This window comes from Nymphalis io, chromosome 18 (genome assembly GCF_905147045.1).
Source record: "Nymphalis io chromosome 18, ilAglIoxx1.1, whole genome shotgun sequence".
NCBI lineage: Eukaryota > Metazoa > Arthropoda > Insecta > Lepidoptera > Nymphalidae > Nymphalis > Nymphalis io.
The window spans coordinates 6,267,015-6,290,365 of record NC_065905.1 but is presented as its reverse complement, the minus strand read 5'-3'; the positions used below and the strand labels follow the sequence as shown (position 1 = coordinate 6,290,365).

Here is a 23,351-nt window from a genome sequence, read left to right as displayed (position 1 = left end):
TATTAAATAAATAAATGTGTATATTATAATTTGCTATTGAAGAAAAAAATTAATTATTTTAATCTTTTATTCACACACGCTGACCCTGATTCCATCGTCATCATGAATTTCACAAAAACCATAATAATAATAATAATTGAAGTAGGTACAAAAAATATTATAAGGGTCCGTTCACACAGACCGGCTCGGAGAGCATCGGCCTGCTTTTTTCTTTTCACACAGACCGGGTCGTATACGCTTGGAATTGGCCGGAGCGGAGCCGCCAACTATTTCACATCGACCGGCTGGAAGAGATCTGAAAGCGGGTGCGAGCGAGAAAGAGCACGCAAGCGGAGCCGGTCGGCTCCTTTTATTACTTCACACGAAGCGCGTTCAGGCATTTTTAATGACAAAAAAGGTGCAAATGCAAAAATAAACTTTACTACAATCACTCAAAACACTGTTTCCAACGTGATAAAAATCTGCTCTCCTCTCCGAGCCGGTCTGTGTGAACGGACCCTTAAACAATCTCGTGCTAAGCTACGACCGTATATCGCTACTGTACTTAAATCTATTTAGATGCTCATACATCTTACGATCTCAAAAAAAAAACACCTGATTCCGTGCAACGTCGAAACACATTGATATAATTAGGCTTCGTTTACATGAGGCCACAGCCACAACACAGGCATCGGATCGCAATACTATATATATATCATTTACATATCTAAACCGCGACGTAGCCGCAACGGTGTCGCGCCAAAGCATCTGCACTACTTTTGAATTGTAGAATCTCGCACTTAATAGTTAACTAAAGATCACAGGAGGGCAATATATTTACTAAAGTGCTATTATTTATTTAAACCAGGCCGGTAAAAAATAACGAACATAGATGTTTTAGGTACAAAAATCAAGATAAGGGATAATGTCAGACACGAGGTTAGACAATCTTATGTGACGCTTGTACAAGAGGATCACAGAGAACAATTAAAAATAGTGAATTGTGAAATTTAAAATTATGATTGCACACCCTGGGAATGAAACAATCGCCTCCATGATATAACAAATAAAAAAATAGGATTCTATTATTGTATAAAACATATAATTGCATAAATAGATAAAAGTTCGATAGGAGGTATCGTTGTTAAAATTTACTAAGATTTCTTTTATTTTTATACATACATATTATATATGATAAAAAAAAATATTCTTGATAGTTACTGATGAAATTAAAAATATATATGTATATTTTATAAAAAAATACATATCAATAAGTTTCATACCCCCATAGAATACCCCATAGAAGCAGTTTGTTTGTATTTTGTAAATTATTCGATTTAAGTTAAAAGTAATAATAATATAGTGATAAGTGTTGTCAATGTCACGAGAAAGTAATATTATCTGTATGCATCATGGCAACTCTACGTTATCTTTACAAAATGGCGCACTCGACTCATTGAGTGTGTACGAAACAATGATACATATAAACCGACCGAGAGACAGGCTAAAAATAAACCAATGTCTTTACCTACATTAGCTTATTCATCAAATATTGCATTTGAGTCAATGTTATGACGTTACAATTACCGCTACCCACGATAAATGACACAATATTACGGCAAGGTGGACTTATAATAATGTACATTTTGTTTAATCACTACTAAGATTCACTTTTTCTATATATAATTTTACGAATAATAAAAACAAATACGCCGTTAAAACTAAACCAAAATGTTACCGCTTATGTTATGAACTAATCATTTACCTATATAGATAGTTTTATTACTTTTATTTCTCAAGCGTGTATCTACGCTAGTTGAACTTAAAATATTCAGCCCATGTAACGTACAAAAGAGACGACAATATAATACATACGAGTTTCAACTGATTTTCCTTGCATTTCTTGACCGATTATCTTTTATTTAATTTTTTTTTTATAGAATAGGAAGGTGGACGAGCATATGGGCCACCTGACGGTAAGTGGTCACCAAACACCCTTAGACATTAGCATTGTAAGAAATGTCAACCATCGCTTATAGCCAATGTGCCACCAACCTTGGGAACTAAGATTTTATGTCCCTTGTGCCTGTAATTACACTGGCTCACTCACCCTTCAAACCGGAACACAACAATATCAAGTACTGCTGTTTTGCGGTAGAATATCTGATGAGTGGGTGGTACCTACCCAGACGAGCTTGCACAAAGCCCTACCACCAGTGAAATTGTTGGGTTGCTATCGAAAACACCGTTAGTATTACAAATTAAAACAAAATGGAAATAAGGGGAGAAAAACGTTCCAAACCTGCTTTTATATATGTACATATGTTTTACTTAAATTTTCAATTAAAATTTAGGTCGACTTTCGACCACTGGGATTGAAAACATTACCGTTAATACCGAAAAAAATAACATGAAACATTACCAAGTAATAGTCTAGTATTATCCTTACTAAAGTCTAGATGGGCCCGTAAATATTAAACGAAGGTTAAACTTAAATATTAACCGAAGGTTGCAGACTCAAATCCGGCCAAAAGTGCCACTGGGGTTTCATTCGCCCTAGACGATGACGGTAACCTTTGTCGGATGAAATCCAGCGCCAAACCTTCTCCTTGTAGAGGTAAAAAAGGCGTTTGCCCAGCAGCAGGAAAAGCTGTTACTTCAACTTTTATTATTCTCTCAAAGTTTAAATTTTATAAGTAATTATAATGATGACGATTATCGATTTCTGCTGATACATATTTTATTTGTAGGCGGGTTCTTTGCCTTGCGTTTATTATTGTTAAATACAAAACAATATAAATTTGCCGATTTGTCGATTGTTGATTATTTTCATTTGCGACGAATACATTCGATTCCTTCATTAAGTGTCATATAATGTAACTCTATTTATAAAGCATATCTAATTTCCTTTTTAACAAATGATACATTACTAATTACGATAATGTATTATAATGTTTGTAAGAAGTCATAAATAAGATGTAACATTATGCAGTTGACATAATTTTTATTAAAATTAAGCATTTTGTAGTTAATTTTTACAAAGGTCAAAAAGTGTATATCCAAACGGACATAGAACATACTGGGATTACATGACTTATTAGTTAGAACGTTCTCAATTCTCACTTTCGTAGTCATTTCGTCGTTATATTTTAAATAAAACTTATTTAATAAAACATACATTTTTTATTGAATTCCTTTTTTAAAATCATCTTATAAACCTAAATATTAAAGTCACGTCCTCTATATTGTGAGATATATTATGTACATAATTAAATTTCTACTTTAATAGAAACTGCAATTATGCAAGAAGTCCTAACGATAAGAAAACATTGTAAATTTTTGTTGATAGCTTATGTTAATTACAGAAACTGTTATCGCGTCGATAACACTAATGTTTTCTTACACTTTCTATTCGAAAAATAAAATAGCATCCCATTTCCGTGCGCTCAAAAAGCTCAAAAAGCCGAGATGGCCTAGTGGTAAAAACGCGTGAATCTTAACCGATGATCGTGGGTTCAAACCCGGGCAAGCACCACTGAATTTTCATGTGCTTAAATTTGTGTTTATAATTCATCTCGTGCTTAACGGTGAAGGAAAACATCGTGAGGAAACCTGCATGTGTCTAATTTCATTGAAATTCTGCCACATGTGCATTCTACCAACCCGCATTGGAGCAGCGTGGTGGAATAAGCTCCAAACCTTCTCCTCAAAAAGGGAGAGGAGGCCTTAGCCCAGCAGTGGGATATTAACAGGCTGTTACTGTTACTGTTCCGTGCGCTCATTTCTGCTCTACAGGATACTAAGAGGTTTTCTACGTTAATTTTCTTACTAAGAAATTTATATTAACAACCGAATTTCTGTGAATTTGCTATTTCGTAATTTATTATTTAACTAGAACGTAACGTAACTATTATGTAACAGGACTGCGGTGCGTGGAATGACCAGCATTTTTATTCTGTAGTTTCTGGAGTCGCCGACGGCAAACTAGATCACGCTCGATGCAATATTTCTCAATCATTTTGTAACTACCTAGCAATGTATTTTTAGATTTTTTGCACCTTGATAGATAGATGCAAAATCACGTCCCCTGGGCCTGTAGACCCATTTTAACCAAATTATTTTTTTTTTTATCTAAACTTAAAATCATTCAATACTTTATAAAAACAAATTAATTACCTCACCATACAATTATTAAATATTGATATAAGTTACACAAAAGCCAATAACTCGAAATTATATCGACAAACATACGGTAACGTCTATATTATAATATATATATTTTAAATATTTATTTAGCTGTGGATTCCGTTCAATAAATAAATATATGTAAATATGTATTTTATAATTCCATTTCAATTACCTGATACTAGTTACGGTATACCTTAAGAAGAAATACCTATTATTCAAAGTATTTTTGTCAGCGGACGTATTTATCAATACACAAAATAAATTTATAATGATTAGGTTATAAAAAAACGCCTCAATAATGATAGCTTACAATCAGAATCACCATAGATATGATTTATTTTTTCCAAAGAAAATAATGAGTTTCTCGAATGTAGCCAAAAACTGATTGTCCATTCATTTTCTATACGTGACCGACAGAACTGTTTGTAAATAAATAAAAGTCCGTTAATATAGTTGAGTCGGTTGCCTAACAATGTTTTTTTTCCGTTAATATTTGACTTGGAAGTGAACGGCAAGCTAACTGGATAACGCAACCGCAATAACAATTTAATCCTAAGATGCAAGACAATACTCATAACATGTATGTCATAGTAAGTTCAAAAATTTGTTTATTTACATTAATTAATTTAATTGTAAATTTTGTATAATGACGTTTACTTTTTTTTTTGTTATAATTTTTGCATGTTTTGTTATAAATAGTTCCTCTTTTTTTGCTTACGTAATTTAGTTCTTTTTTAAGTTTTATAAATTCCTTTTTTTTCCTACGTATGTTAAGTTAGCCTATAAATGAGGCATGCAATTTTTATATTTAAGTTATTTAAGATTGTAGTCTAGAATAAGAAAAAAATTGTGTACATCGTTGGCTTCCTATTTAATAAAATAAAATAACAATCTTATTTAGAACAATGCAATTTTTAACGATTTATATCAGTTTTAATCAAAATATTTTGTATTTAACTGTTTAAGTTAAACATAGTCTGCGCGATTATCGAATGATACAACACGATTATTAATTACATGTAACAGCAAAATATATTTATTCAAGTGGCACAAATCAAATCAAGTAATTATTTATTCAAGTAGGATTATGAGGGCACTTTTAAACACACTGCACAAGCAGTTTTAAATCGTCATATACAAGTTTAATTAAAGCCGTCTGTCTGCGTTGGTTTGGCCACATTAGCCGCAGACCGCCAGACTATGTCGGAAACCGATGTCTGGACTTTGTTGTCAAAGGCCCTATATCTCGCGGCAGGTCCAACAAGCGCTGGCTCAATGTCGTGAGGGACGACATGAGAGAGCACGGTCTCACTAAGGAGGATGCTTTAAATCGGGAAAAGTGGAGGAATAGATGTAGGAAAGCGGACCCTGGTGTTAATAGGCCAGGAAAAAGCTGGCCAGAAGATGAAGAAATATAAATTTAATTTATATTTAAAGATACGGACATGTAGATTCAAACAATCGAGCAAAAAACTCAGTTAACTACTACTCTTTTCCAAAAATTTAATGAAGATGAATTATTAAAAGTCTTGCATTACAATAGATTAATGGTAACTCTACGTTCAAAAGTTATTTACTAACGATATCTGACAAATTAAACTATGTATTCGCAAATGCCTGAACGACAATGAAATTCGTGTGGTCAAACATAACGCCTAGCTAAGAAACGATACGGCGCCGAAAGCTTCCGTTACACCGAATCCAAGGTAACTGACACCACAACGATCACAGTCCATAACCATCGCAGCTATACTACATTCGCAGGTAATCTATGTCACAACCACCACCACCAATGCGGTAACTCACGCCGTACTATTTATTTATTTATTAGATCACCAACAAAGTAGACACAGACACATGATAGCACACAGTTCATAAAATAAAAAATAAAAGAAGTGGTACCTCAATTACAGGTGATAACTGCATGAACAATAAGGCAACATATACATATACATTATAGCACAAAAAAAAAACAAATAAAAGACAAATCAAAATTTCAAGTTACAAAACAAAAAAAAAACAATGAATAAAAAATTAATAAACTAAAATAATAATGAAAACTAAAATGAATAATTAAGTATTACTTATTAATGGCATTACGTACCTTCAAACTAACTAACTGACTGTAGCGATTTTTATAATCGCACGGTGAAAGCAAATTACATTTTAATATTATATACCGCACTTTCATCATGATTCATACGAAATACAACAACATATTTTAAATGCAACCAAATTTTATTTGCTGTTTTGAATTATGATTTTTTTTCTTTTTTTCTTACATTTTGACATCAAATTCGACTAATCAAAAATATAATCGAAAAAGTCAGTCACTGGAAACCAGCAGCAACAAATTATTCTGTGCGATGAACTTTATTCGATGTAACACACCACACAGAATAGCACTAAAGATACACTATTCTTTATGTTAGTTTTTTGTTGAAATTTATTAACGCTTTATTTTTCTTTTTTATATTTAGATATAGAAATAGAAAATACCTTATACTTTTTATATACCTTAAACCTAAAATTATATAACACTGTATATACCGCGGATGCGTTATATTGACACGATCGCGCAGCCTCTCCGATCCGTGCCGAAGAGGACCCTCGCAGTGATTTTAGTGGATAAAAATCCCACTCCAGACACCCGGGTACTTTTCTGGAGATTTCTACTGCGTGTAGCAGATCAAGACGTTCTGGATTTAACCGTAAAAAGTGCTATAGCCTAATGAAATTTTACAAGCGTCAACAAGCACGTAAGCCCTAAACACTTTTGTCGAATTGCAGACCTATCAGTTTATACAAATAAGGGAATCCCCGTTCTAAATAATACATATTTGTCAGAACTTGCAGGTTGCATTTTAACGATTTCATTATCTATTACATAGGCACTACTTTATATAAAACGCAAAAAAAATATATCTATCTTTATAATAAGTTTCAAAAGGAAACCATTAAAAAGATGACGAATATTAATATACTAATAGATTAGACAGAATTTCTACGATTATAATGTATGCGTCATATATACGCGTCAAAAATAATTGAACTCAACCATCAAGGTTTCACGAAAGGATAACTGAATAAAAACCAAATTAAAAATATAAATTTCCGTTAATTTAGATAAACTAGAAACCTTATTTAATAGTTTAATAGTTTTATATAGTATAATATATATTAAACTATTATACTATATATATAATATATATATAGTATAATAGTTTAATTATAATATTATTTGCAAAACAATTTACGTCATATGTCATTTTTTTTCTAAATGAGGATAAAGCTCTCTATTGTTAGCTAAACTACGATAAAAGGATTTTACCCAGTCCATTCAATGCATGCAGTGGTTTTTAACTCCCCGAACTAGGTATTTTTGAGGAGCAGAGGCACATGCCGTGGGACTCACCCAAACTAAAGACCCGTCTGGGGGAACGAACCGACGAACTGAAACGAACCGCCATCACCATAGCCTATCACAACAGGTGCTGAGTGAAGAAACTAACAAGTATCTTTTCAATCTTGGCATTTTTTAAGGTTTTGTAACGGTATAGTCAGTGGTGAGTGCGAGAACCATTTATTGCAGAAACCAATGTTTTAATGGAATAAAAATAATATCATGGGAAAAAGTCTATCTAACTTGGCATTTTTCTGTTCAGAGTAGTAAAATATAATATAAACGTCTATATTAGCAATATATAAATATTGCTTGCAAAACGAAAGAAAGATGAAAATTTATGAAAAAAAAAGCAAGTTTTTTGCGACTTATTTTTTTAACTTGAGTTTAAAGGCCCTTATTTTTTTACCTTTATACAGAGTTTGGGAGGCCGCGTCTGACAAAACTTAAAACTGAAAATGGTGGGGTCGTTACCTCTAGGCCTGAGATTATCGGAGAAGTAGAGAGGTTTTATGGGCAGTTGTTCTCTTCAAGATCGGATAAACCCGTGGGAATCAGTATTGATGACCAGCGCGCCCCTCTTATGCGCCATTACTCCGAGGAGCTCCCGGTCGTTGACCAAGGAGAGATTAGGGCGGCTCTAGAACAGCTTAAAAACAACAAAGCTAAGGGAGATGACGGAATCACAACAGAGTTGCTTAAGGCAGGCGGGACTCCGGTCCTGAAAGAGCTAGCAAGCCTCTTTAATTCCGTCATCCAACATGGCAAGACCCCGGAAACGTGGAGCGGGAGTGAGGTGGTACTGTTTTTCAAGAAAGGTGATAAAACCCTCTTGAAAAACTACAGACCAATCTCCCTCCTGAGTCACGTGTATAAGCTGTTCTCAAGAGTCGTCACGAACCGTCTCGCCAGACGACTTGACGAGTTCCAGCCCCCAGAGCAAGCCGGCTTTCGATCAGGCTACAGCACCGTGGACCACATCCATACTGTTCGGCAGATTGTGCAGAAGACCGAAGAGTACAATCAGCCGCTGTGTATGGCATTTGTGGACTACGAGAAAGCCTTCGACTCCATCGAAACCTGGGCAGTGCTCGACTCATTGCAGAGATGTCATATCGATTGGAGATATATCGAGGTACTGAGATGTCTGTACAACGCCGCTACAATGACTGTCCACATCCAGGACTGTAAGACGAAGGCGATCCAACTGCGCAGAGGGGTGAGACAGGGGGATGTAATATCCCCGAAACTGTTCACCAACGCGTTGGAAGACGTTTTCAAAACGCTGGATTGGACTAGGTATGGAGTCAATGTAAACGGCGAGTACATCTCACACCTTCGATTTGCCGACGATATCGTCATCATAGCAGAGTCGCTGGAACAACTCACCGAAATGCTGCGTAGCCTAGGCGAGTCTTCCCGGTGTGTCGGTCTCGGTATGAACTTGGACAAGACCAAGGTCATGTTCAATAGGCATGTCGTGCCGGGACCGATATACGTCGAGGGGAAACCTCTCGAAGTTGTTAGTGAATATACCTACCTAGGACAAATAATACAAGTCGGTAGGAACAACTTCGAGAAGGAAGCCGATCGAAGAATTCGCTTGGGATGGGCAGCATTTGGCAACCTTCGTCAAGTCCTCAAGTCGTCTATACCGCAATGTTTGAAGACGAAAGTCTTCAACCAATGCGTCTTACCTGCCATGACATACGGTGCCGAAACGTGGACACTAACTGCGGGACTAGTCCACAAATTCAAAGTCGCTCAGCGTGCTATGGAGCGAGCTATGCTCGGAGTATCTTTGAAGGATAAGATCAGAAATGAGATTATCCGGAAAAGAACCGGAGTCACCGACATAGCTTGCAAAATTAGCAGGCTGAAGTGGCAGTGGGCTGGTCACGTATGTCGTAGGACCGATGGCCGTTGGAGCAGACGAGTCCTAGAGTGGAGACCGCGAATCGGCAAGCGCAGCGTAGGGCGCCCTCCAGCCAGGTGGACCGACGACCTTAAGAAGGTGGCGGGCACCAACTGGATGCGGAAGGCGGAGGACAGGGAGCTTTGGCGCACCTTGGGAGAGGCCTATGTTCAGCAGTGGACAACGATTGGCTGTTGATTGATTGATTGACAGAGTCTCCTTTATTTAAACAGACACTCGATGTATTAGATATTGAAGCTTATAATAATTGATTTAAAAATTATCCTTATGATGGTAGGTTATTAAATATTATTTATAGTAAGGTGATTCCTTTATCCATACAACAACAGCGTTGTTAAAAAAAAGACGCGCGCTAATTTAAAACCGCCGTTTTGTGTCCACCAACAAAAAGGTAAAGATTTTAAAAAGAACAATTCGACGTTTTTGTAAATCAGTTTCATTCTGTATGCTAAATATATATATATATATATATATATATATATATATATATATATTTTTTTTAATATTTGCTTAAACAGGCGGTAATGTTCTTGACATCATAAATTATCAAAACCTATGGGATATATTAAAAATAATAGATGTGTCGGTAACCAAAACTTTTTAATATAATAATATAAAACAATTGCATTTATAAACCGAACAAAATTATAATGCGAAATGAGAATGCTTGTCTGTTACGCTTTCACTGCTAATCTATTGAACCGATTTTGATGAAATTTTATGTAAAGCAAGCTTCAACCCCAAGGAAGGACAGGCTACGTTACTCTTACGTTGTGTAAACTAGCTTAGCTAATATAATATAACTTAGCTAATTTCTTTCGGATGATTTTATAGTATTGTTTATATTAAATAATAGTAGAGAAAAATTTATATTTTATAATCAAAAAGTTTAGGGTGCTTATATGATTGATGACGCTCAAAACTTAACTTTAGATAAATGTAAATATCAAACAGTTTAATTCCTATCAAAATAAATTATAAAATTTATGCGTTTTTTTGTTAACTAATCTATCTTCTTAACAATTGGAGAAACACGTATTTTGTTTTAGGATTTTTAAAATTTGAACTAAAAAGGGCAAAATGTGCTTCCGTTACTTTTTCAGTTAGCCGTAAGCCTTAAAGAAAAATTAAAGCTGTTTTGTGTACACTTGTCGGGTTGATTTGGAATAAATTCCATGTCATAATATACCTATTTTATTACAATTAGGGAAGAATCTCTGTTAACTTATATACGTTATTCTTTGTAACATAAATAATATTTTGTTAAGCAATGAATGTAAAAAGTTGATTTAATTGTCGTTTGGATAACAATGCCGTATTGAGTTTTATATAAATAACACTTCTTTATATGGATCCATGTACACGACCATCTGTTAAAGAGCAAGGCATATATGTATCCTATGTTAAAGGTTTATAATCATCACCATCTGTGTTGAATTCTATTCGCACGTCGATCAGTGAATTAGACGTGTATTCACTTTCAACTTATTAAGTTTCATTCAAATAATAATAATAATATCCTGGGACATTTATCACACACGGCCATGCCAAATTAAGCTTGACAACTGATATACTACATATACTACTTTTCTTTTGTAAATACATACTTATATAGAAAATTACACCCAGACTCAGGACAAACAGACATGTTCATGCGCACAAATGTCTGTCCTGGGCGGGTATCGAACCCACAACCTTCGGCGTGAAAAAGCAAGTATCTACCAACCACACCAACCGGCTCGTCAAATATCATTATATTATAAATTTCAAAATAAAACAGAAAAAACGGATTGATTTTCTTCCTAGAGTGTTAGTAAATTAGATGTTAATTATTTAAAATAAGCAAATGTATTACAAATAGACTAACGTGCTAGAAAAAAATTATATAAGAAAATTCAAATTTAATTTAACGAAAACGAATAAACAGATCAAAAGTTAGAAAGAATACCGCTGATAACGAAATAGTTTTATCTGCAGGAAGTCTTTAAGTGACTATTCCTATGTGTTTTTTTTAATTATTCGATTTGCATTTTCATAATATGAAACGAATCAATATAACATTTTATAAGAATAAAAAATGAAGGCATTCGCCTTGAGAGGCGCTAGTGTTGAGTGAAGTCTCTAGAAATGTCAAATGTCACTGAATGTACTTTATTGTTTGCGAGTTTTTCATAGCGGATATTCACTAATTATAATTTAAAAAAAAAATTACCGTATGCGGTAAACAACTGTTTTAGGCGACTTTTGTTATTTTTTTCGGAACAAAACGGGACAACGCAACACAGGTATAATCAATGTATTATTTATTTCGTTATTATCAATTATATAATATTATATCAAAATTGTTGGTCCTGCCGCACTAATAATACTTTTTTAACGACACATAGAACCTACTCGCTAGTGGCGCCAACTGGTGAGCAACCAGATATTAAGACCGGTACAAGACCACTCACGGTTATTTCGCTTAACATCTACCTTAATATCTAATAGGTATCGGATTTTAAGAATTGATTTATGAAATCGTTCAGATAAATATATTTGTATAATAATAATACAGTAACAGTGACATCTATCAAGTTTGATCATGCCGATGTCTGATCATTATTTATATAACACATAAATTAAGTTGGAATATATGTATGTAATTATAAATAATTGTAAATGTTCGTAATCAAAACAATATCTTCAATCTTAACAAAAAAAAAACCAATATAAGAATACATTACAGGAAATTTTTATATTGTGCGACAAAGTTTGCATCCTCTTAGATTTCAGCACCAGTAACTCAGATCTTAGATTTGAATATCCACACAATATGAAGTGATAAAAAGTTACAACTGTAAATACTACAGTTTAAACCAAACTCACAGCACTGACTTTGTACCATTGCTGAATAATGCTAGCTGCCTCGTTAGTCGAGTGGCGTGTCGGATTGCCCCATTGTCATTATCCCATCGGATTATGATAGTTAGGGAATAGAGAGTGCACCTGTGTCTGTACACACACTTGTGCACTATAAATCGGAAATCGGTCTAGAGGACATTATTATTAATAATGCAAATAAAGCATGTATTAGGTAGGTTGGTACTAGGTAATGAGTAGTATTGCAAAACTATATGATTTTGGTTTATAATAAAGCTGAAGAGTTTTGTTGATTTTACACACAATCATGCAATAACTTTTTCATCAATTAAATTTAGTAAAAATTGCTTTTTCAATAGTAAATTAAACTGCTTGAAACTAAGCAAAGCACACAGACACCTGCATAAACATGTCACAAGAATAATCCGATCAGATACAGCTAATTACATATATACACAATTGTTAAACTTAACATTGTTTTTATAAAAGGTAGTTAATTTAAAATATACCTTTTAATATATAATTTGATATGTTGTTATGCCCACGGTGTACCTTCCAAATTACATTTAAGAGGGTGGATGTAAGGGAAAAACCTGGCTAGTGATGTGACTATTGGTGGTGTGATTATTGGTGGTAGACTTGAACTTACTTTAATTATCTGGTACCTATCCAGGTTTTTGGCATAAGTGACAGTCATATGAATCACATATGATTTTTATCTTTTGATTGTATGTGCATAAAATATCTGAAACATTGTATGAATACTATTTGAATCATGCATCTGGCAAGACTCTCTGAGAACTTCCGTTAAGATTCACAGGTTCTATGCATTTGAAATAATCTCTAGACTCATAGGTATGTTTACATCAAAATAACTATTCTTTTGAGTAAATATTATATTATAACAAATATTTAACAAAAAAATGATCCATATTTATTACAATGGTTTGTGTTAAATAATGGATATTAGATATTACATCATCCTAGTTTAAATTCAATACCTATTCAAAATTGTATCTAATATATTAACATCATCAATCAGACAATCACTGCCTTCTATAGATAATTTAACAACAAAATTCAATTAATTTAAATTTAATGTAAATGTCCGAGAAAATAACATGGTATTAATTGTCATCTTTATACAGGCTATAAAGGCTGATTGGATAAGAATTAAATATAATAAAAATTATTTTATAGGAAGTAATTAGTAGCCTTCTTCATTTATTAGCAATTTTAATATGCAAATTATTGGATACTATAACATTTATTTAAAGATAGTACATTTATTAACATAAGTATTAAAAATTAACAAATAAATAACAAAGTTAACTATTACTCAAAAATACCTATACCTTTCTGGGTTAGGTATATTATATATCTTAGTTGGAAATATATTTTTCTGTAATCTGATCTATGCATTAACATTTTTTAGTTTATTTAGACAATAAGCCCTGAAAACAATGGAATTTAGAATTATTTTTAATATTGCCTTAATGTAAACATTTTTTTATTTAATCTTTGCAGAATAACTCAAATGAGCCATTTAAGAATTGATCTCTTTAAAATAAATAAATATAAAAAGCTAATATCGAAGACATTTATGATACAATAACCGTCGTGAATTATTTATAAAACAGATATTAATAAATATAGTAAAATCAGCTATTTTTTGACGTATACTATCCTTCGCCATTTTCGTTACTACACACTAATTAACGTCATGTTACGAAAATTCGTCCTTTTAGGAATTTGTTTGTACAAGATAAGATCGACATACAATATATCTCGTACGGACACAAACGTAAATAAAGATATATTATTATTAGAAAAGGAAATAAATAGCAGAAAAGGTCAACTTACCTCCCCTTCAGAGTTGGCACCCGCTGTCGTGATTTTATTATCAGAATTAGTTGACTGATCCTTAATGATATTATACAGTACTTTGGAATCGTCATTGGAAACAGTTGTGACACTTTTATCCGGGGCTTTTGGTTCCTTATCATACTCCGGTGGAGGAGCCATCTTGAAGGAAGAGCAGACAGATGACACAAGTCTTATGACTTTTGCACACTGAAATCACTCTTTACCTCTTTTAAAATATTTACACTATTTTACTAATAAAGCATTTTGTCCTAAGCTATCTAAACTACAGTTCTATTACTCCACGATCGCGAATCCCTCATTTTCGACAAGTTTCAGCTAACATTTTTACAATTTTAGCGATTTAATGATGACTTTACGACACTCGCGCCCCCAGTCCAAACGAAGAAAAACTTGTATTTTTTTTAACTAGCAATACTATTCAGGAGATAATAATAATTATCATTATAAGCAGCTTTTCATTCTAATAAATTAATAAAACATACCGTAATACTATAATAACAAATAATTAGAACTTTTCCAAAAAATATATCTTGCCTGTTTGAGATCTTTTTATTTCTATTTATATTTTGATCCAGAAGATTGAAAAACCGTCCATTTATATATACATGAATAAAATTGGATAGTAAAGTAACAATAATTATTACTAATTCATAAATAATAACATAACTCAAATATTGTCGTTACATACTCAACTTTTTCTTTATAGGGGCCACAAAAATGTGTTAGTCATGGTGTCACGGGCCGCAAACATTTTTATCATATATATTTTAACATTTTTTTATTATTTCGTGACGTTTAAAACACTTTGCAATGTCCCCCACAAGCAGTTATTTAATTCGAATATTTAAGATGTTAATAAAAACCTACGAAATTTAAAATAGTTGAAAATAAAGTAATATCAATTGGGCTAACCACAAGGCCCGGCAGGATGCAGGTTGAGTATCGCTGGGTTTAAGGCTAGTGCTACCAAATTAATAATTTCACCACAAAACCTAGCAATTTAAGCTTTTTCAACAACAACATAAATATATAATTTATGTTGTTTTTTCTTCAGATATTATAGTTTTCATGTAGACTAAAAAGGGTTGTAAAGTGTTTTGTGAAAAAAATATTTTTTTGCGTTGTGTATTTTTTCTTCACTTTTACAGACTCCTGTCAACGAAAGTAGTTAAAAAATATATACTGGTAATGCTGGCTGCTAATGTCATTTTCTCACTCGATTGTAAATCAAAATCAATTCAACTTTCAAGAGTTTTGTCTCACTAGCAAGTAGCGTACTTGCGTCTTGTAATTAGTGCTTGTGATTGTTTCACCCATAAAATTGTTATTTTTAAAATATATTGATTTTATTACAAAAATGTCTGAAACAAAAGAAAATATTTTTTTGTTTGTACCGAACATAATTGGTAAGTTAATAAGAGGGCGATTTAATATTAAACGCATATACTTTTTCCTTGCGTCATTGTTTATTTATATTATTTCAGGTTTCGGGAGAGTAATTCTTGCTATTATATCTTTCTACTACATGCCAACCCATTGTGTTCTTGCATGTACATGTTATATTACATCGGCGCTCCTCGATGCTTTCGACGGACATGCCGCACGGTATTTTAATCAAAGTAAGTGTTGTAATTTGTATGGCATCTTTTAATACAATTATAGTTTAATGTCTTTTATATTAATACTTAATGCTATATCATTAACTAGATTAATAATGTACATATAATAAGATGATGAATATTCAAGTCCTGTTTTAATGAATATGTAATTTAAAGTCTTGTTTTATTGACTTTAATGTAAGTTCATTTTGTTCTAAATTCTAAAAAAAAAACAGCTTAATGTTAAATAAATACATTCTTATGTAGCAAGAATAAAATTTTTACAACTTGTAATAAATATTTTATCAGATAAGATATAGAAAATAACTTCATATATTTTTATATGATTCTTTAAATTTTATAAAATTTTCATGATCTTATTGGTAATATAAATAGTTAGATATTATGATCAACAAAAGTCAAATAAAATAATTAAAAATTAATTTATGTATAAAACATGACTTGCACATCACTGGCACTGGCAGTGAATATACTTATTACACCATCAAACATACCATAGTAATGTTGTTTGCTGGTAAAATAATTGGTGAGTGGTTGCCATTATCCCAGATGAGTGTGCGGAATATTCTATCACTGGTGAAATAATCTTTTGCAAATATATAACAAAAAATTTAATTAATAAAGTATTGTTTTGATATCAATTTTAAGTCAATATTTATTTATTTATATCATATGTCTTTTAAAAAATTTCAGGTACCAAATTTGGTGCTATGTTGGACCAGTTAACAGATCGTGCTGGTACTGCTGGCCTAATGATGACTTTGGCTACTTTCTATCCGAAGTACACATTCTGGTTCCAACTGTCTATGGTTATTGACATAACTTGCCATTGGCTCTATTTGCACACCTCTACCTTACAAGGGAAGACTTCGCACAAGTTCATTGATATGTCAGAGAATCCTATAATGCATGTGTACTATACAAATAAAAATGTATTATTCTTCATGTGTGCTGGTAATGAAGCATTCTATGCAGCTTTGTATGTGATGTACTTCTTTACAGGCCCAACAGGTTAGTATATTTGAACCTAATACTATTTCATAATTAAAAAAAAGAAAAAAATTGCACATAAAAATGTTAGAATTGTATTTTGTATTGTACACATTTAAATATCTTAATATGTTATTTTTCAGTTTTGGGAATTGGCTTATTCAAACTGATTGCGTTGGTATCCCTGCCCATTGCAGTTATAAAAGCAGCAATATCTGTTCTTCACGGAATTGTTGCATCTATAAACTTATCCATTATTGATGTCAATGAACGAGCGGCCATTGCCCAGAAGCAAAAAAGTTCCTAAAGCATTTAATGTAAAGAAGGTGATTGTAAGTTAATTCGATTTCAATGTCAAATTTATTACAATGCTTATTTAAAAAAAATAACTTCAATTAATTATGCTTGTATGTATATTTTTCTTTCAGATTAATGTTTATGAAAATTTCTAAGTATAAACAAAGTTTGAAAATAGTTTTGTTATTACTATATATAATGAACATGTACAACATGTTGTAAGAGTAATCTCGTTATTGGGCATAATCTATGTATATGGCATATTTTGAAGTTGCCAAAAATTTGAATATTAGAACAATAATATATATTACCAATATTATTTTAAAATTAGTACATTTAAGTATTTATTGTCCTTGTTGTAAACTGGTGTTGTTGTTACTTTAAATTTACTGCATTTAATACATAGAAAATAATATAGTAAGTTATAAAAACCTATATTTTTGTTCTTAAGTTTAAAACTTTTATTTTAAGACTTATTTTTATGATTATTGAATTAATATTATTTAATGAAGTACTCTAGAAGTATAAAAATAATCTGACTATTTTTATAGTTCTCAAATATATGTATAGAGCAGTTTCGCAATTGCACATTTTTTTTTTTCAGACAAATTAAATTGACAATTTTCTATACAAAAACTGTCACTGTTATTATTTCATGATTAAGTTTGTCTTATTAGTTGTAATATTTATTTGAAAAAAAAATCTCTTAGTGTTTAAGTAATTAAAAACCACTAGTCTCCCAATAAAAATATTCATGTAAAAAATCTGTTTTTGTTTTCTGACAAATAAATCAGTAAATATTTTTAATAGTAGTACTGTTTCTTACCAGATACAAATAAATTATTATCAAATAAACAAATAAATATTTATGTAAAATATATAATTATCTTGGTTCTTTTGAAATTATAATGAATCTTTTTATTAGAATTTTTCCAATCATTGGCTACTCAATCTCTTTTTGATGCATTTATGTAAGAAATACAAAGATCATATAAATTACCTGACTTGCCTGATATAAAAAAAGCTATCGCAAAATAAAAAAAGCACATTAAACATTTTCTTATGAATATATTTTTATGCCGTGCCCACTTCGTTGGGCGGTAAACATTTTTACTTGTGATCGATTGGCCGAACATTAATAAAATTGTCTCGTTTATTTGATATTTGAAATGACCTCTTAAACTATGCAACCGAAAACAAACTGTAAAAAACGAATTTCATTAAAATAAATTTTCCTTTATAATAGAGCAACTTATAATAATAAATTGTAAACGTGATGTTTATGAGAAAAACCGTCAAGGAGAAATATCGCTCAATAGATTACAACACGGTGGCTTTTCCATACCTATGTCGTGTCGTCCAAATTAAATGCAGTAAAAGGGAAAAATGTGTTGTTTTAAACACTTGACGATAAGTTAATTTATTTTGATATGAATTCATAATTGTTGATAATATGACCAATAAACATGACCTAACGAATTAAATTATTTTTTTTATATAAAAAATTACTTTTTGTGACTTAAATATAAAAGTTAGGCATATGCTGCCGCTGACTTTTTTGTAGGCATTATTAAGCTCAATATTTTTTTCTCTAGAACTCAATCATATATCTCTCATCGTTAAGGCAGCGTTCGTTCGTTCGTTTTTTCTCCGACGAACTTTGCAAATCCCACTACCAAGAAGAAGTCTTTTCATTTTCGGGTTAATATATAGCCTATGACACTCACAAATGATGTTACTTTCTATTGGTAAAAGAATTTTCAAAATCGGTTAGGTAGATCCAGAGATTACCCCCTACAACCTCACAAACTTTACCTCTTTATAATATTAGTATAGATAAAATTATTATCACTGTCATCTAACAAATTTTCGAATCGAAACATATTTCATGCCTCACAAACAGAACTGCAACGCGGTTCGGTGTGCAGTGGCATCGAGTACAATCATCGCATTAATATACTTGAGTGAAGCGTTAAAAAATTAAATCTAATATAAAGAATAGTGAACTACAAGCACAAAAGCATCATAAGTTGGGTTTCCATCTAAATTAAATGTAAGTATTTTTGGAGGTGACTCAATTGGGATATCAAAATACAATAATTTATTTAGTAATTATTTTATTCATAGCAATTAATATTATATTTAAAATAAAGATGCAAGCACTATCTTCATAATGCTTTCAAAGCATATATTTAGTATTATAGAAAGAAATTAATACAATTTTTAATGCATAAATGCTTGAAGTGAACTCATGTTAAGTAAGTAATAATAATATTTATTAATATTGGTGTAGCAAATTATAAGTTTTAAAAGACACTACCCCTTAAGACTTGACATGCCAGCTCTCATGATTTCATCGACGAGGAGAAGATTGCTAGCTATAACTGAACATGAGTTAAGGATTTGTTTTTTCACAATATAATTATCATAAATACCCATATCACTTGGTTTAATAGCTTCACCAGTGTTAAGATCCAAACCAACAGGATCAGGGCTTAAGCGTGATTCCTCTTGAAGTTTTACGATGGTATCTTGAGCATCATAACCTGAGTTAACAGCGAGAGTTTTAGGAATAACTAATAATGCTTCAGCATATGCTTGTATGCCAAGACGAGACTTTCCTTTAACAGTATCCTTATATTTCTGTAACTCCAAGTTGACCTTAATTTCAAATGCACCGGCTCCAGGTATGACACATTTGTCTTCAATTGCATTATTGATAGCTCTGAGACCGTCACGGACAGCATCTTTAATCTGAATGAGAGTGTGTTTATTAGGGCCCTTTATAAGAATTGTTACTGACTGAGGATTTTTGCACTCTTCAACAAAAGTGTATTTCTCTTCACCTAAGATATGCTCATACACTAGTCCTGCAAATCCAAGACACTCCTCTGTGAGGTCATCAACTGAGTTCATTGCTATTCCACCACATGCGAGAGACAAACGTTCCATATTACGCCTCTTGGCTCTACGTAGAGCAACAATACCTTCTTTGGCAAAAGCATCTAATGAAAGTGGATCCACTCCCTTTTGATTGATGACCACAAAAGATTTGTCAGTACCATCACAGAGCTTTTTCTTCAAAGCAATAATCTGAAATTAAAAAGTGTATTACATTATTGCTATCATAATTTTCATACAATTTCATGTAAAATAGAAACCATTAAGGAAGGTTTATTGCACATTTTGATCAACTCAATGGGACTTGTATTTGAAAACAAACATAATTAAAAACTTTTTGCAATATTTTTTTTATTTTGTAGTAAATGTATGTACCTTCTTAACTCTCTGATCAATGAAATCTCTTTCAGCAGCTACAAGCTTCTCTCTGTCTTCTGCTGATTTGTAAAAGAAACCTGAGTTAACTTCTGTCTTTTCATATTCCAGAGATACGTTGCATGTCAAAATATAAGCATTTTCGACACGCTTTGGCATGTCCGGATGGCGGGCACCATGGTCCATAACTATGCCTGTAAAGTTATGAAATAAGTATTACAAATAGCACAAAAAATTAAGGAATTTCATTCTTTCAATTGATTTTGGCTTAAAGAATAATTAAAAAGTAAAAAACACAATAACAATGTACACTATAATTACAAACTTTAAACAATCAATAAAACTCAAATATCATAATCAAATCACCTTTGATAAGGGTTGTTTCAGTAGCAGTTTTATGCTGCATTTCCATGAGTTCAACCATATGAAGGTCTACAGGTTTACCAGGGGTACGAATAGCAAGAACAGCATCCACACAAGCATCCGTTAACACATCAGCCAAGCTGGAATGTACCTGTTAAAGAAGTTTCAATAATTAATAAATATTCTCAATACAATTTCTATTATAATTATTATGCATATATCTAAAATAGTTAGGAGAATATACATATATCCAAGAAAATTTAGTATAATGTGATTGTATTTATTACAGATCAATTACAGTTTCGAAGCAAAAATTATAATATGCAAATATCAGTTCTCAAAAAAACATATATTTATAACAATAAAAAAAAATTATATGATATCTGAACATAAGTTAAATGGTGCACCCTTAGGCGGTTGGTTTAATGGGAAAATAACAAGCCATTACAAAGTTAAAAAATGTCTATTAACAAACAAACAAGATTAAATATTGATTTATTTCTTTCAGCATTGGAATTAAATAGTTAAACAAACCACAATGTTAACTACATTGTGGTTATATGTATGTTTTTAAAAAAAATTGTCAATAGCAAAATAACATAATCAATTTGAAATAAGTTATTTTGAAATCACGTAATAGCATCACCCGACTTACACATTTATCAATTTTTTACAGTATTAATTTGAGGTTTTTGTAGATCTTCTGAAGTTTTAGTCACTTTTGACATTTGTAATTTCAAGGTAAGCTGAAGGTTCTTTTACCGTATACTGGACTTTTTTTTCTTTACTATTGAAATAAAATATACCTTTGTTTTCAATGATGTACGTGCCACATCTAGAAGATTCTCTCTCTTTACTTCAATTGGAATTTTCATGGATTCCAAAACTTCAAGTGCTTTGGTTCGAGCAACATCAAATCCCTCGGTTAAAATCCTTGGATGTAATCCTATAAAAAAACATGATTGCGATGCTCATAGTGACTGAAGTTTCAAAATGTATTAAATTATTCAAACATAGATAATTTTAATTCTATAATGTTCGAAGTGTTTAATATACCTTCACTTATATAAATATCAGCTTGTTTTAACAGCTCTCCTATAAGCAACACAGTAGAGGTAGTGCCGTCACCGGTTGCATCATCTTGCGCTGTGGATGCTCGCGCAATCAGCGACGCCGTCGGGTGTTGGATCTGCATCTCATGCAACAGAACGTTGCCATCCTTTGTTATTTTGATATCACCTGCTCCCGATACCAACCTACATACAAAAAAAACTTTATATAATAATACCATACAAACAATTAATACAGAAATATTTACAAATAAATCTTATGGACTAAAATCGTAAATCAGCACAACTACAATTAAAAGCCATACTTCTTAATGGTAGCCCATAAAGAAGTATGGCTTTAGGGTTCGATGCCGGTGCGTCACACATGATTTTATAAACGTTCTTAATTAAATAAATATCTAATATAATATAATAAGCCCTTATGAAATGAAAGCGTTTGTATCAAAATTAACATATTATTTAAAAAAAGTAAGATTATGTATGCCAAAATGAAGATAAAACTTACATTTTCATTGTACCCTTTGGTCCTAGGTTAGTTCTCATCACATCTTGTATACCTTTAGCTGCTGAAATATTTACAGCCAAAGCTTGTGCTGCCCTAGCAAACTCGGCTTTAGGATTTAATAAGCTTATAGCAGCCATGGTTTAAAGTTTTCACGAATAAAATTAAACCAAAACGATAGAATTATAGAAAGAAGGCTCCTGTCTGAAGTCACACTTTAAAACGGAAATACAGATAATGAAGACTAAAGAAAAAAATATTCCAAGGAGTACAAAATATAATGTACGGTCTTTCAATTTTCTAGGTCATAGACAAATATCATAATTATGTATTAATTTTCACCTATGTTTTCAGCTCGATTAGGAAGACAATTATTTTGTTTGATACCTTTTAATAGATCTTGTGATAATTTACATGATTGGATCGTAATGAAAACTAAAGGGCTATCATGTCTCTATCAGTGTTATTCGTATCTTGCCTTCCGACAAAGAATCCGATTAAGTTTTAGCTACAAAGGTATTTTTAAAACAAACGAATAATTGTCGACAATACTGACGTTATGGTTATTTTAAATTATATAGCAATTTTGCATTATTATTTTTATTATAATAATAGCGGATCACTTAACAAACTAAAACATACGTTAGACTAGTGATTATAGTCAAATTGATAATGGTAAAATTGAGTGCCTCGTTAGTTTAGTGAAAGATGTAAGGCCGCAGACCTGGAGGTCCTGGGTTCAAATCCCTGGTCGAGCCAATAAATAGTAATCAATAGCAGCCCGGAGTTCGGAAGTTGGAAGTCGGTACACTCCCGTGCCTCAGAAAGCACGTTAAGCCGTTAGTCCTGCGGCTAAACTTTTTCCGGTCGTGTCGGATTGCCATCCCATTGGATACATAATCCAATGGGATTTTGAGAATAGGGAGTGCACATGTGTTTGCGCACACACTTGTGCATAATAATATATCCTGCGTGGTTG

At 32.1% G+C, this 23,351-nt stretch overlaps 3 protein-coding genes across 11 annotated transcripts in view; 1 reads left to right on the top strand and 2 right to left on the bottom strand.

The window, feature by feature from the left end:
• LOC126775308 (uncharacterized) overlaps positions 1-14,621 on the bottom strand; it is a 42,069-nt gene extending 27,448 nt beyond the window's left edge. For all 8 annotated transcript variants that reach the window (XM_050497146.1, XM_050497147.1, XM_050497148.1 and 5 more), the window contains exon 1: positions 14,232-14,621. In XM_050497146.1, the coding sequence (XP_050353103.1) occupies positions 14,232-14,393 (162 nt within the window). In that variant the 5' untranslated portion in view covers positions 14,394-14,621. The remainder of the gene's footprint in view (positions 1-14,231) is intronic.
• Positions 14,622-15,461: 840 nt separating this feature from the next.
• LOC126775329 (CDP-diacylglycerol--inositol 3-phosphatidyltransferase) lies at positions 15,462-17,762 on the top strand. 2 transcript variants are annotated; one of them, XM_050497176.1, is made up of 5 exons: positions 15,462-15,661; positions 15,740-15,874; positions 16,568-16,885; positions 17,008-17,196; positions 17,293-17,759. In XM_050497176.1, the coding sequence occupies exons 1-4, from the start codon at positions 15,613-15,615 to the stop codon at positions 17,169-17,171; spliced, it is 666 nt and encodes a 221-aa protein (XP_050353133.1). In that variant the 5' UTR covers positions 15,462-15,612; the 3' UTR covers positions 17,172-17,196; positions 17,293-17,759. The 2 variants fall into 2 exon arrangements, with proteins under 2 accessions (XP_050353133.1, XP_050353132.1); XM_050497175.1 differs by having other exon boundaries at positions 17,008-17,762.
• A 1,513-nt stretch (positions 17,763-19,275) lies between these two features.
• On the bottom strand, positions 19,276-22,609 carry LOC126775318 (T-complex protein 1 subunit zeta). Its single transcript, XM_050497162.1, has 6 exons — positions 22,376-22,609; positions 21,857-22,056; positions 21,607-21,746; positions 20,804-20,951; positions 20,438-20,631; positions 19,276-20,254 (listed from the first exon to the last, which is right to left on the bottom strand). Exons 1-6 carry the CDS (start codon positions 22,510-22,512, stop codon positions 19,478-19,480), a joined length of 1,596 nt encoding a protein of 531 aa, XP_050353119.1. The 5' UTR covers positions 22,513-22,609; the 3' UTR covers positions 19,276-19,477.
• Between the last annotated feature and the right edge of the window lie 742 nt (positions 22,610-23,351).